Source organism: Oncorhynchus clarkii, chromosome 29 (assembly GCF_045791955.1).
Source record: "Oncorhynchus clarkii lewisi isolate Uvic-CL-2024 chromosome 29, UVic_Ocla_1.0, whole genome shotgun sequence".
NCBI classification, from domain to species: Eukaryota; Metazoa; Chordata; class Actinopteri; order Salmoniformes; family Salmonidae; genus Oncorhynchus; species Oncorhynchus clarkii.
The window spans coordinates 11527544-11542986 of record NC_092175.1 but is presented as its reverse complement, the minus strand read 5'-3'; the positions used below and the strand labels follow the sequence as shown (position 1 = coordinate 11542986).

The 15443-nt window shown below is 44.9% G+C and overlaps 1 protein-coding gene across 1 annotated transcript in view; it reads right to left on the bottom strand.

Annotated features, from left to right (window-relative positions):
- The window catches only part of LOC139388535 (collagen alpha-1(V) chain-like), a 128405-nt gene that overhangs the window by 35752 nt on the left and 77210 nt on the right, over positions 1 to 15443 (bottom strand). Inside the window, exons 9-21 of the mRNA XM_071135240.1 lie at positions 15386 to 15442; positions 13408 to 13449; positions 10867 to 10929; positions 10616 to 10690; positions 6572 to 6664; positions 6430 to 6486; positions 6143 to 6196; positions 5877 to 5930; positions 5481 to 5588; positions 5303 to 5356; positions 4846 to 4890; positions 3055 to 3108; positions 529 to 573 (exon numbers count right to left, since the gene is read on the bottom strand). Coding sequence (XP_070991341.1) covers positions 529 to 573; positions 3055 to 3108; positions 4846 to 4890; positions 5303 to 5356; positions 5481 to 5588; positions 5877 to 5930; positions 6143 to 6196; positions 6430 to 6486; positions 6572 to 6664; positions 10616 to 10690; positions 10867 to 10929; positions 13408 to 13449; positions 15386 to 15442 — 801 coding nt within the window. The remainder of the gene's footprint in view (positions 1 to 528; positions 574 to 3054; positions 3109 to 4845; positions 4891 to 5302; positions 5357 to 5480; positions 5589 to 5876; positions 5931 to 6142; positions 6197 to 6429; positions 6487 to 6571; positions 6665 to 10615; positions 10691 to 10866; positions 10930 to 13407; positions 13450 to 15385; position 15443) is intronic.

Sequence of the window (15443 nt, the reverse complement as noted above, 5' to 3'; positions counted from 1 at the left end):
ACACTCTCTCCTAACGAAAGTAAACGCTGAACCTCAAACTCAAACGCCTCGCAGATAATTGACAATCAATTATGTTCCCTGTTTGGGGAGCGGCTGGGAAAAGACTGTGGATCTTCCATCTCTCTCCCTAATTGGAGCATCCCCAGCAGAGAAACTGTCTTCTCCAGCCAGGCATTCTCTCATTATGGATACACTGCTCCTACTAAATGGTCCCGGAATAACACAGACGGCCATGGAGGACTTGACTCTAACAGGACAGTACATTTGGTCTATTCTTCATTAGATGACAAGAGAGTCTTCACACTGTGGGGGTGTGGGAGAAAGTGAATGGGTCTTTATGAAACAACAGTGTGCATTTGATGGGGAAATTGACTGGAAGCAAGGTAAGGAAATGGTGTGAGCCTGGGGGATAGATCGAGTCAGTATGTGTGTGTGTGTGTGTGTGTGTGTGTGTGTGTGTGTGTGTGTGTGTGTGTGTGTCAGGAGCAAATCGAGCAGATCGTTTCTACACGCTGCCACAGAACTTACAATGTTTCCTTTGGGTCCAGGGTGGCCATCCATTCCAGTCACACCCTGTAACACACACAGATGAGATGAAGCCTCTATTCAATGCATAAAGCACACACTCAGGTTAACACACAGAGAATAAGGACATAAAGATGGGGAGGGCTTCAGTGATAGACTGGGATACAGTTGAAGTCGGAAGTTTACATACACTTATGCTGGAGTCATTAAAACTCATTTTTCAACCACTCCACAAATTTCTTGTTAACAAGCTATAGTTTTGGCAAGTCGGTTAGGACATCTACTTTGAGCATGACACAAGTCATTTTTCCAACAATTGTTTACAGACAGATTATTTAACTTATAATGCACTGTATCACAATTCCAGTGGGTCAGAAGTTTACATCCACTAAGCTGACTGTGCATTTGAACAGCTTGGAAAATTCCAGAAAATTATGTCATGGCTTTAGAAGCTTCTGATAGGCTAATTGACATCATTTGAGTCAATTGGAGGTGTACATGTGGATGTATTTCAAAGCCTACCTTCAAACTCAGTGCCTCTTTGCTTGACATCATGGGAAAATCAGAAGAAAGACCAAGACCTCAGAAGACCTCAGCCAAGACCTCAATTGTAGACATCCACAAGGCTGGATCATCCTTGGGAGCAATTTCTAAACACCTGAAGGTACCATATCTATCTGTACAAACAATAGTATGCAAGTATAAACACCATGGGACCACTGTCATACCGCTCAGGAAGGAGACGCGTTCTTTATTCTAGAGATGAACGTACTTTGGTGTGAAAAGTGAAGATCAATCCCAGAACAACAGCAAAGGACCTTGTCAAGATGCTGGAGGAATCAGGTACAAGAGTTTTTATATCCACAGTAAAACGAGTCCTATATCGACATAAACTGAAAGGAGGCTCAGCAAGGAAGAAGCCACTGCTCCAAAACCACCATGAAAAAGCCAGACTACGGTTTCCAGCTGCACATGGGGAGAAAGATTGTACTTTTTGGAGAAATGTCCTCTGGTTTGATGAAAAAAAATAGAACTGTTTGGCCATAATGACCATCGTTATGTTTGGAGGAAAAAGGGGGAGGCTTGCAAGCTGAAGAACACCATCCCAAACCAACCATCCCAACATGATGTTGCCAACCGTGGCAACATCATGTTGTGGGGGTGCTTTGCTGCAGGAGCACAATATCACAGGTACACTTCACAAATTAGATAGCATCATGAGGTGGCAAAATTATGTGGATATATTGAAACAACATCTCAAGACATCAGTCAGGAAGTTAAAGCTTGTTCGCAAGTGGGTCTTCCAAATGGACAAAGACCCCAAGCATACTTCCAAAGTTGTGGCAAAATGGCTTAAGGACAACAAAGTCAAGGGATTGGAGTGGCCATCACAAAGCATTGACCTCAATCCCATAGAGAATTTGTGGGCAGAACTGAAAAAGCGTGTGCGAGCAAGGAGGCCTACAAACCTGACTCAGTTACACCAGCTCTGTCAGGAGGAATGGGCCAAAATTCACCCAACTTATTGTGGGAAGCTTGTGGAAGGCTACCAGAAATGTTTGACCCAAGTTAAACAATTTAAAGGCAATGCTACGAAATACTAATTGAGTGTATTTAAACTTCTGACCCACTGGGAATGTGATGAAAAAAATAAAAGCTGAAATAAATCATTCTCTCTACATTCACATTCTTAAAATAAAGTGGTGATCCTAACTGACCTAAGACAGGAAAGTCTTACTAGGATAAATGTCAGGAATTGTGAAAAACTGAGTTTAAATGTATTTGGCCAAGGTGTATGTAAACTTCCGATTTCAATTGTATATACGCTGTAGATACCTTCCCCAATCTGAACCAACATGCTATCGGGACAAGGGGAGATTTCCCTCACATCAAATGATGTAGAGAAGGTAAAGTGGGAGACATGAATAGCTTCGTATCTATAGCCAGAGCCCTTCTCATCATCTGATGTATGAAGTGAACAGGAGGCTGGCTGAGAACGGCTCATAATAATGTCAGGACCGGAGCGAACGGAACAGCATCACCATGTGCTTGACGCATTTGATAGCGTTCCACTAATTTCACTCCAGCCATTACCACGAGCCCATCCTCCCCAATTAAGGTGCAACCAACTTCCTGTGATGTCGTGGAGTTGTTGTATGTGGTATTTCCCTGTGGGTGTCGTTAAAAAAATCTGCCGTTGTGCCCTTGAGCAAGGCACTTAACCCTAGTTTGCTTCAGGGGCGCCGTACTACTATGGCAGACCCTGTAAAAGAACACATTTCACTGCGCCTTTCTGGTGTATGTGACAATAAACATCATTTTTGTTTTGTTTGTACTTTGTACTTTTGTTAGTTTTGCTATGAGCTGCAGAAATGAATTCCCTCGATGGGGATGACATATCCACTACATCTGTATCTGAATTTGAGTGTGAAATGAAAGTGTGTGTGACTGTGTGTGTGTGGGTATGTATGTCTGTGTGTGTGTGTGTGTGTGTGTGCAAGTGTTTGCGTGCGTGCATTCTAAACTCACAAGTTGCCCGGGAGGTCCCTGAGGTCCCTTTGGTCCCAGCAAACCACGAGGTCCCTGGAGAGAGAAAGAAACAATTGATCAAAATATGTTTCACACAACATCAACACCAGGATCTTTTTCAAAAGTTACTAAATAAATATAGTTAAATGATGAATAATGGATTTTCATCTAAAACAAGCTTGAGGCTTCTTGAATCGCTCTGCGCCGTCCTAGACTGATTTCACTATTCTTGATGTCTGCTCTTTTCAATGCTCTCAAACAGTCGTATCGTAGTGCCATGGCTCAAAGCACCTTCCTCTCAGAGCAAGTATATTTCAGAAAACAAGTGGTTGTACCACCCCCTGGTGGTGTGTCTAAAATACTGCACCACACAATTGACCACTAATGATTCTCTCCCAGTCTCTCTTCCTCGAACTCCCATCCTCTCTACCTGTCTCATTTCTCCTCTCCGCAGGGGGATATCCTGTCAGAGAGGAAGGGAAGCTCGTCCGTAGACGTATAGGAGCCTGTCCACCAGCCTTGAGGAAAGCAGGCTGTGAACAAGAGGAATCTACCCTCAGATTCACATATAGGCTAGTGAGCTAAATAACTAAAGCTGTGTACAAGACTGTGTGCATATACCATTAGCTGGACTTTATGTCATATCCTGTTCCTAAATATGTCAACACGTGCTTTATTGAGATGCAAGTGTCACAATGACAATTTTTTTTACCAATGACCGGCTTTTGTGTCCGTGTATGCTGATGATTCAACCATATACACATCAGCAACCACAGCTAATGAAGTCACTGAAACCCTTAACAAAGAGTTGCAGTCTGTTTTGGAATGGGTGGCCAGTAATAACCTGGTCCTGAACATCTCTAAAACTAAGAGCATTGTATTTGGGACAAATCATTCCCTAAGTTCTAGACCTCAACTGAATCTGGTAATGACTGGAGTGGCTGTTAAACAAGTTGAGGAGACTAAATTACGTTGTGTTACCTTAGCTTGTAAACTGTCATGGTCAAAACACAAAGATTCAATGTTTGTAAAGATGGGCAGAGGTCTAGTCCTAATAAAGAGATGATCTGCATTTTTGACACCACACTCCAAAAAGCAAGTCCTGCAGGCTCTAGTCATATCTTGATTATTGTCCAGCTGTGTGGTCCAGTGCTGCAAGGAAAGACCTAGTTAAGCTGCAGCTGGCCCAGAACAGAGCGGAACGTCTTGCTCTTCATTGTAATCAGAGGGCTGATATAAATACTATGCTGCCAGTCTCTCTTGGCTAAGAGTTAACACATTAAAGTGTTGAAAATTCCAAATTGTTTGCATAGACACCTTACACACAGCTCTGACGCACACACTTCTCCCACCAGACTTGCCACCAGGGGTCTTTTCACAGTCCCCAAATTCAAGGAAGCGTACAGTATTATATTAGAGCCCTTATTGCATGGAACTTCCTTCCATCTCATATTGCTCAAATAAACAGCAAACCTATTATTATTATTATAAACAGATAAAGCAACACCTCGCGGCACAACGCCTCTCCCCTATTTGACCTAGATAGTGTGTGTGTATACATTGATATGTAGGCTACGTGTGCCTTTATAAAAATGTATGTAGTTCTGCCCTTGAGCTGTTCTTGTCTATTGATGTTCTGTATTATGTCATTCTGTATTATGTTTCATGTTTCGTGTGGAACCCCAGGAAGAGCAGCTGCTGCTTCTGCAACAGCTAATGGGGATCCGAATAAATTACCAAAAAATACCAAACGACAAGGTGGTAGACATCTTAAAAAAGGTCAACACTTACTGGCTCACCAGGCAGACCACGTGGCCCAATCTCTCCATCGTCTCCCTGAAAACAGGAAGTGACATGATCAGAACAGGAAGCGGGAGGTCGGAGTAGAGGAGAGAGGGTGATGGGGAGAGGAGGTATGAAAGGAGGGGAAAGGAGGAGAGTACAGATGTAGCGCAGTAGGATGAGCCAGACGGGGAGTGAGTGATGGTGTGAGATGAGTGATGGTGTGAGATGAGAGACGGTGTGTGTGAGGAGGATGGCTGATTTACATGACTGACAGGCAGACACTTAGATCACACACACTTACCAATCACACATACGCAGACATACACACACCGCACGGACATACTGACCTACGGACGCATACACACACACACACACAGGAGGATGAAGAAATAGAGAGCGAGAAAAATTGGGTAGAGATGATAAGAGATGTCGGGAGGGAGATAGGATGTGTGGTGGTGCTTACTCTCTCTCCATCCTCTCCTGTGGGTCCGGGAGGTCCATGGGGACCAGCTTCGCCCTAAATGAACCAACATAATACAGATCAGTGACCCACACAGACAGTCACACTGGCAAAGACACACAAACGTTGTGACTAGAAAATACAATGTAGAAAAAGAAAAAGAAAAAGGGGTTTGACTTACTCTGTGTCCCTTCTCACCAGGAAGTCCGGCTAAACCATCGAAACCTCTGTCTCCCTTGGTTCCGGTCTGACCAGGCATGCCTCTGGCTCCGTCAGATCCAGCACGTCCCTGGAAACACAGAATATATACACCTTACAACACCTAGCAACAATAACACTTCAATCACTTCCCTCTCCTTCCTGAAGGGCATTATTTTTTGTTTTATTTTTTACTTTATTTAACCAGGAAAGACCTTTTGAGGTTAGAAACCTTTTGCAAAGAGAAACCTGTCAAGAGCTCAGCAGGAAGTAGTCAGCGTGAACATACAACACAAGAGCAATACAATACATGAATAAAATCAATCCTAATCTGCATGCCAAACTAAAATGCCAGTGCAAGAGTCCCAATTACACTTACCCTTCTACCAGGCTTCCCAAGGGGTCCATGAGAACCCATTGGTCCACGAGGTCCCTGAAACAATGAACAATGTTACTGGAGAACCCAACAAGAGAACCCTACCACAGAACCCCCCCCCCCCCCCAAAAAAAAAGAACCATAATAAAAGAACCAAAGTAAGTTGTGTTTACAGCATAGCCCTGAACTTGGGCTGGCGATTACAGGAGTGGTTCTAGTGGTTCCAGTGATCTAGAACATTCAGTGTGTCTGTGTTCCATCTGCCTTACCTGAGGACCGGTCTCTCCAGAATCTCCCTTCAGTCCAGACACACCTGGAGAACCCTGGGAGGAGGACAAACACAATAAGGTCACACAAAGGTCATGGTAGACCCCAGATCAGGCCACAGCCAAAACACTATTACTGTTGTAGCATCTGAATTACAATTTTAATATGATCTTACCAACTATGAGCTCCATAATTATTTATCCTCAGGCTGTGTATGTGACAGTGGTTAGTGTTTGTGTGTGTGTGTGTGTGTCTGTGAGGGGAAACTGAGGAAGACTTTGGTACGTACCAGAGGACCAGATCTACCAGTCAAACCCATAGGGCCAGTAGGACCACGCATCGCAAGCTGGAGAGAGAAAACAGCACTGTAAGAGAGATACAAAATTGTGTGTATGTGTGTGTGTGTGTGCGTGAGTGTGCGTAACCCTTACCCTGGCCTGTTGCATGATGGCTTGCATCTGAGCCTCCTGAGCAGACACCTGAGGTCCCTTCTGTCCAGAGTCTCCTCCAGAACTGAACCGGAACTGAAGGTGAAAGCAGAACTCAGAACCAATAATCAGACCCATCCCACTGGGCAAAAACTGTGTGAATCAACGTTGTTTCCACATAATTTCAACCCCCAAAAATCAATGTGATAACGTTGAATCAACGTGATTGGATTTGCAATAAGTCATCAACATAAGGGCATTTTGTCTATTTACTTGAGTCATTTTCTATTAAGGCATCTTTACTTTTACTCAAGTATGACGGATTACAAGGGAAGACCCAGCCGTGATCTGCCCAACTCTTCCAGACAAACTCAATGCATTTTATGCACGCCTCGACAACAACAGCACCGTACCGTGCGTGAGGGGCCCCACCGACCCAGAGGACCTCGCTCTCTCCGAGTCCGGCGTGAATCAGGCCAACACACGGGCCGCGGGGCCGGACGGTATTCCAGGACGCATTCTCAGAGCAAGCACAGATCAGCTGGCAGGCATATTCACGGTCATTTCCAACCTCTCCTTGTCCCAGTCTGTAATCCCCGCGTCTTATACTGAACATCATCATTCCTGTTCCCAAGAACTTTAATGCTTCATGCCACAATGACTACATCCCTGTAGCACTCACATCTGTAATCATGAAGTGCTTTGAGAGGCTCGTTATGGCACACAACTCCATCATCCCAGCCACACTAGGCCCACTCCAATTTGCATACCGCCCCAACAGATCGCACTCTACATGGCCCTCGCCCACCGAGATAAGCGAAATACCTACAGTGTGTGACAATGCTGTTAATTTACTACAGCTAAGCGTTCAACACCATAGTGCCCTCAAAGCTCGTTTCCAAGCTTAGGACCCTGGGACTGAACACCTCCCTCTGCAACTGGATCCTGGACTTCCTGATGGGCCGACCCCAGATGGTGAAGGTAGACAACATCATATCCGCCATGCTGACCTTCAACATAGGGGCTCCACAGGGGTGTGTGCTTAGTCCCCTCCTGTACTCCCTGTTCATCTACGACTGCGTGGCCACACACAACTCCAACACCATCATCAAGTTCGCTGACGACTCGACGGTAGCATACTTGATCACCGGTGACGATGAGACAGCCTACAAGGAGGAGGTCAGTGACCTGGAAGTGCGCTGCTGGGACAACAACCTTTCCCTCAACGCCAAAAGAGCTGATTGTTGAATAGAGGAAACAGGGGGGTGAGCACGCCCCCATCCACATTGACGGGGCTGCAGTGGAGCGGATCGAGAGCTACAAGTTCCTCGGTGTTCAAATGGTCCACTCAAACACGCACAGTCATGAAGAAGCACGACAGCGCCTCTTCCCTCTCAGGAGGTTGAAAAGGTTTGGCATGGGCCCTCAAATCCTCAAAAATTGAGAGCATCTTGACTGGCTGCATCACTGCTTGGTATGGCAACAGCATCGCCCTCGATGGCGCTACAGAGGGTTGGTAAGTCTGACACCAACAGGCTCCTGAACAGCTTCTATCCCCAAGCCATAAGACTGCTAAATAGTTAACAGAATGGCTACACAGACCCTTAGTTGACACTTGTACTTGATTTCTACTGACTCAACACACGCAACCTCACATACAATCATCATTTCAGCTGCTGCTACTCTGTTTATCATATATCCTGAAGCCTAGTCACCTTACCCCTATCCATATCTACTTCTATCACTCCAGTATCCCTGCACATAGTAAATATGGTACTGAAACTGATCCTATATATAGCTTCTTACTTTCTCGTGTTCTTCTTACTTCTTATTTGTATTTATTGTGTGTTTTTATGTTATTTTTAGTGCTACATGAATATTGATTACTCCATTGTTGGGTTTGGAGCTTCCAAGAAAGGCATTTCCCTGTACTTCTGCACGTGACATTAAAACTTGAATCTCCTGTCCATCTCTAACAACACAGATGAGGACAGTCCAGCGTAGGCAGATACAGGTACATGGACAAAGAGACAGACAAGGCAGAGAGTAAGAAAATAATAGAGACCCCAGCGGGGTAAGAAAAGGTTAAGTCAGCTTACAGGCTAAAATAGCTCATCTTCAAAAAGAATGTCTAAATAAATCAAAATATGATTTAAATATATTTTTTAAAGCAATTAAAAGTACTCAGTTGCAAAAACCTTAGCTCATACATCAACTGCCTGGCTATGGCCCTTTTCCCAATCCAGATGCTTACACTGGCATCTAGTGGTGATGTGTGCGTAGTGCAACCTGCATTTTCTGACCAACATCTGGAGTTGAATGATCCAACAAAGATGTGCTTCTGTTTCTGTTACTGTTGGAATGAATAACAACACAACAGTGGAGAGGGTTTTTCACCACAACCGTGACCTTGTTATTATACAAATAGGGGAAAAAAATAACATTGAACACAGGATTGCATGAAGCTGGCAAACCTTGCTTTCTTCAACACAGGGACATCTCTCTAGCTAGGCTATCTTTCTTGATATTTCTCTTGTCCCTGGAGAGCCTCACCGTTCCACCGTTCTCAATCAAACCAAACCATGACACAGACAATCTAGCCATGCTGAGAGAGAGAGAGAGAGAGAGAGAGAGAGAGAAAATGTGAAACCAGGGGCAAACAAATAGGATCTTACTGCCTAATTTCCAAGCACACTATCCAACTCTCCACAATCAAACATACCTATATTTGGCCCGAGTTAACGTGTTGACATGGCTATTGCTCACAACTACAACTAATAACAAAGGTATAATGCAAGTTATAAGCAGTTATAAGGCATGTGGCTGCCCCACCTAGCTATCTGAAGATGAATGTACTAAACTGTCGCTCTAGACAGTCGCTCTAGACAAGAGGGTCTGCTAAATGACTCAAATCTAAGCTCTCATTATGTTTTAACAAAATGACAGCATTTAAAAGGGCCTGTGCTTTACAGTTGCACCTTGACCAGACTAAGGCTAAGTTCATGTCCAGACATATTGGCCTGACTTTCCTAGACGGCTCTGCTCTGCTCTGCGGTCTCCTGAGACTTCAGCAGGACATCTGGACAAGTCATCACACTCAGGAGCAGCAGTAAAGCAGAACAGTAAAGAAACAGAAAGGCTAGCTATTCACTTTAGCCTTCGCAGCTGTGATCACAGGAAGGAACACTTAGACCTGCTCTACTTCCTGTCTGAGGCTGGAGGACTTCCTGTAAGACTCCTATATCTGTCAATTGGGCTGGAGTCTGACAAGAGGAAGGCGGGGGCTGGAGATTGGGGAATAGTGTGAGGTAGTTCTCTCATTAGTGAGAAGGGGAGAAGAGATGGGGAATGAGAGGCGAGGAAGAGCCGAAGTGAGTGAGTCTGAACGAGCGGAACCACAGCCTCCTAAAGCTTCAACTAGGAGGTGCTAGAGTGCTGACTTACAGCAGAGCATTCTCTGATTGGACTATCTATTTACGGGGCGGGACCAGAGAGGAAGAGTATTTGATTCAGAAGGAGACTCCCTCCCTGCGTTCCAGAACAGAGATCTCTAAATACCCTCCGACACAATAAAACACACATCCCACATAGCTAACTTCACACACAGGTCAGGACACAGTGACCCAAACCCCACAGATCTCCGATATCGATATTACCAGCATTCTATCAGGTAATGCAACGAAGCGAAGAGAGGATTAGCCGTGCGACAAGCCTAACAAATATGCCGTCAGCTTGAGAACAGCAGTACAGAAAGGGACATGATTAGGATGGAAGATTAAGAAGAAAGTCTGCCAGACAAAGACACATTAACACACACACACAATAGCCAACATGCCAACATAGAATATACAATTATGAACGTACACACGTGCATAAACATACAGGCGTTATTACTGAACATGAGACATACTTTCTGTTCTTGATCTATATCTATACACTTATTCTTGAAGTGTCAGATAATGTTATTTACATACATGCAGCATCAGGGAAGTCTATATATTCTAGATCTGTGTATTCTAGAGCTGTCAGCCAATGTTATTTACTTACAGGCAGCATGAGGACAGTCCCTGGAGGTCCTGGCAGACCATCCGCACCAGGAAGACCAGCACGACCATTCGGACCCTGTGACAGAGCGATAGAGAGAGAGAAGGGGTGGGGGGATTTACTCCAACAAGGTCAAAATGTACACATGTACAAGTTTTGTCAAAAACCTGACGCGTTTGTATTCCTTTGTGTCCCCCCCCGTGTATTTATTTATATGTCGTTGTGTTTACTGGTGAGGTGTCCTTGTTACTCACCCTCTCTCCTGCGTCTCCGGGGCTGCCCGGGGATCCGGAGGAACCTGGGGGTCCAGGGAGACCCTGTTCCACAACAATACACATCATCAGACAATGAGAACGGCACACACACGCAATCACACTCATACGTAAACACAACCTTCGGAAAAGTATTTACAACCCTTGATTTCCCCCCCCCCCCCGCATTTTGTTACGTTACAGCCTTATTCTAAAATTGATTAAATCGTTTTTCCCCCCTAGTCAATCTACACACAATGCCCCATAACGACAAATCAAAAACAGGTTTTTAGATTTTTTTTTGCAAATGTATAAAAAATAAATAAATAGAAACATCACATTTAGATACATATTCAGACCCTTTACTCAGTACTTTGTTGAAGCACCTTTGGCAGCGATTACAGCATCGAGTCTCCTTGAGTATGGTGCTAGGTTGACACACCTGTATTTGGGGAGTTTCTCCCATTCTTCTCTGCAGATCCTCTCAAGCTCTGTCAGGTTGGTTGGGGAGTGTCGCTGCACAGTTATTTTCAGGTCTCTCCAGAGATGTTTGATCGGGTTCAAGTCCGGGCTCTGGCTGAGCCACTCAAGGACATTCAGAGACGTGTCCCGAAGCCACTCCTGAGTTGTCTTGGCTGTGTGCTTAGGGTTTTTGTCCTGTTGGATGTTGAACCTTCACCCCAGTCTGAGGTCCTGAGCGCTCTGGAGCAGGCTTTCACCAAGGATCTCTCTGTACTTTGCTTCGTTCATCTTTCCCTCGATCATGATTAGTTTCACAGTCCCTGCTGCTGAAAAACATCCCCACAGCAAGTTGCTGCCACCACCATGCTTCACCGTAGGGATGGTATCCAGTATCCCTGCACATAGTAAATATGGTACTGAAACTGATCCTATATATAGCTTCTTACTTTCTTGTGTTCTTCTTACTTCTTATTTGTATTTATTGTGTGTTTTTGTTCTACCATGTTACTTTTAGTGCTACATTGATATTGATTACTCCATTGTTGGTTTTGGAGCTTCCAAGAAAGGCATTTCACTGTACTTCTGCACGTGGCATTAAAACTTGAATCCCCTGTCCATCTCTAACAACACAGATGAGGACAGTCCAGCATAAGTGGACAAAGAGACAGACAAGGCAGAGAGTATGAAAAGTTTTCCTCCAGACGTGACACTTGGCATTCAGGCCAAATAGTTAAATCTTGGTTTCATCAGACCAGAGAATCTTGTTTCTCGTGGTCTGAGAGTCCTTTAGGTGCCATTTGGCAAACTCCAAGCGGGCTGTCATGTGCCTTTTACTGAGGAGTGGATTCCGTCTGGCCACTCTACCATAAAGGCATGATTAATGCAGAAATGGTTGTCCTTCTGGAAGGTTCTCCCATCTCCACAGAGGAACTCTGGAGCTCCTCTGTGGAGCCTGACTAGGGCCCTTCCCCGATTGCTCAATTTGGCCAAGTGGCCAGCTCTAGGAAGTCTTGGTGATTCTAAAATTCTTCCATTTAAGAATGATGGAGGACACTGTGTTCTTGGGAACCTTCAATGCTGTAGACATTTTTTGGTACCCTTCCCTAGATCTGTACCTTGACACAATCTATGGACAATTCCTTCGACCTCATGGCTTGGTTTTTGCTCTGACATGCACTGTCAACTGTGGGACCTTATATAGACAGGTGTGTGCCTTTCTAAACCATGTCCAACCAATTGAATTTACCACAGGTGGACTCAAATCAAGTTGTAGAAACATCTCAAGGATGATCAATGGAAACAGGATGCACCTGAGCTCAATTTCGAGTCTCATAGCAAAGGGTCTGAATACTTATTTAAGTAAGATATTTCTGTTTTTCACTTTGTCATTATGCGGTATTGTGTGTAGATTGACGAATGAAATGTGTAATTTCATCAATTTTAGAACAAGGCTGTAACTTAACAAAATATGGGAAAAGGGAAAGGGAGAAGAGAGAGGAATGTATGAGGAAGTATGAGGTAGGCAGTCTATTAGAAGATACATCTCAACTGGTGCCCCGTTTCTCTCGCTCTACAAACTCTTACTCTATCATTTCTCTGCTGCTTGGTGGAGTGTCTGTCTTCTATAGCACCCAGCAGCTTGGGATCAAATAGACTGCAAGAGCAAGTGTGTCATAAAGGCGTCGGTAAACGAATAATAACTGGTCCCGGGACATCGGGGTAAACTAATGGTCTCTCTTGAGGAGTGGTGAGTCATGCTTTTACCACTCTGATTACTAAGGCTCTAGACTGGGAAGAAGCCCTGCCAAAATCACACTGAAAGGGCTTACAGTTTCACTCTCTCCAATTGTTACGCTAGTGGTGGCGTTCCAAAGCGAACAGTTGGGGGATAGCGACTGCTTCTCACCCAGAGGCAGACTACACAGGACATACGGGGGTGACACAGACTGAGATGCATCTCAGATTCCAACGGAAATCACTAGTCATAGACTGCCAAGGATGAGAGTGAGAGAGAGAGAGAGAGAGAGAGAGAGAGAGAGAGAGAGAGAGTGACAGAAAGAGAGAATAGAGAGATGTACTTACTGTTGGGCCTTCAGACCCGGGTGGACCCTCCACCAGCATTCCCTGAAACACACAAACACATCAGAGAGATGGATGGCTGCAGCCTGTAAAGCATGCAGCACTATCACCTTGTGTGTAAGCTTGCGTGTGTGTGTGTGTGTGTGTGTGTGTGTGTGTGCGTGTGACAGTGTGTGTATTCATTCATTCATTCATATGCATGCGTTGCTTCAGTATGTGTGCAGATGTATACATGTCCAGACACATTCTGCATATCTACTCTCCATCCAGGAGTGCTGGGTAATTGAATATAAATTCCTGCCTGTCATTTCACTTAGCACTTCACATCAATCTGGGAGGAACCAGCAGAGTAAGGAGGCTGATGGAACATGTTCAACATGCCCATGGATCAGGGGACTATGGGTAATAAGAACACAGGAACTCTGTGTCCCGGAGATCTGTCCCGGAGATCTGTCTCTGTTCAGCTAATAGCAGAGCCAAGGTGGGCAATTGCTCCTCCAGCTCCCAGCATACAAAAATAAAGATGGCCTGGTCAGTAAGGGAGTGGGGGGGGGGGGGGGGGGGGGTCTCATAGTAAGCACTCCTTGTCTCTCTGAACATGACCCTTGCCCACGACTCACTTAAAAACAGCAGCTCTCTGTCTCCATCTCGACAGGGTGCGCTCGTAAAACACTCACAGATGAGCTAAAGCTAAAGGGCATGACAGTGAAGACTCATCCTTGTTTTGTTGTGGTGACCATTTTATGGGAAAAACATAACATAGACACAACTAAAGATTTGGTTGGAATTATGTGATTTCAGCATTTTTTTGTTTGCCTGCAGCCCTGCAAAATCTCATTCAAGCCACATCTATTTTCCAAGTAAAAAAAAATACATTTACTGCCCTACTTTTTAACATTCCGATAGTCATACATGTTCCTTTTGTTTGATGTGTGTCTATGGATAGGTGTGTGTGTGTGTGTGTATGGGGTGACGTCACCGTTTTCCTATAGTGTGTCTATCTGTCAAACACTTGGCGTAGATGTATGGCCAGGGATGTTTGACCCAGGAGTGACTGATCCCAGCAGTAAACAGATAGAGGAGTGTTTGTATGTGTGTGCGCGTGCAAGCGTGTGTGTGTGTTTATGTGTGTGAGTAGCCAGGGTGGGGCTGGAAGTGGGCTGGGGGTGGGGGGTTATGTCGTCATTGTAGACACACAGGGATTGGACTGGAAGGAGGGGGCTCCGCTCATTGTTGATTAAATATCCGAACTAGATGGACGACTCACTGGCTCATTCAGTGAGGTAGGACACGGACACACACACGCGCGCTCAGTCACACACATACAAACACATAGTTAAGCCCAGTGACATTTGTTTAAATTAAGCAGCTGTGGATGATTATAGGGCTGAAGCCATGGGATTCAAAAACTCCCTTGATTCTGTGACTCAGTTTAGATTTAGGTGGTGCATTATGAATATCTATGTGTTGATGTGGATGCTTTGGATCACAAGATATGAATTGGCTGCCAGTGATGACATTGGCATACCAGAGACCGATGTAGAGGAATCAAAATCCTTGAGGTATAGCCGTGGCTTTAGCTCCTCGAGTTAACACTGTCATGGGTTCAAATCCCAAACTAGGGACTGGCTGTTTATCTCTCTCTCTCTCTCTCTACCCCTCCATTCCCAGCGGGTCTTTCCCTGGTCAGTGTTTATGCTAGCCCACAGTGTGTTTACACACCCGATGATCATTCACAATCTCTAGATGTAGCCGTACTCCAAATGTTTACCCTCCGGGCCAGAGGAGGGCCTTGCTGCAGGATACAATGTGAGAATGCAAAGGGCCGAGACCTGTGTGTTTGTGTTATATGACTCACAATCAGTGGTGTGTGATATTTCATGGTTTGGATGTGAAATACACACACTCACGCAGACACACATGTGTTTAACACACTCTCTCACACTGACACACACACACACACAGGAGAAATTATACTCACAGGCTCAATGATAGCAGGCTCTCCCTTCTGTCCTTTCTCTCCTCGAGACCCATCAACC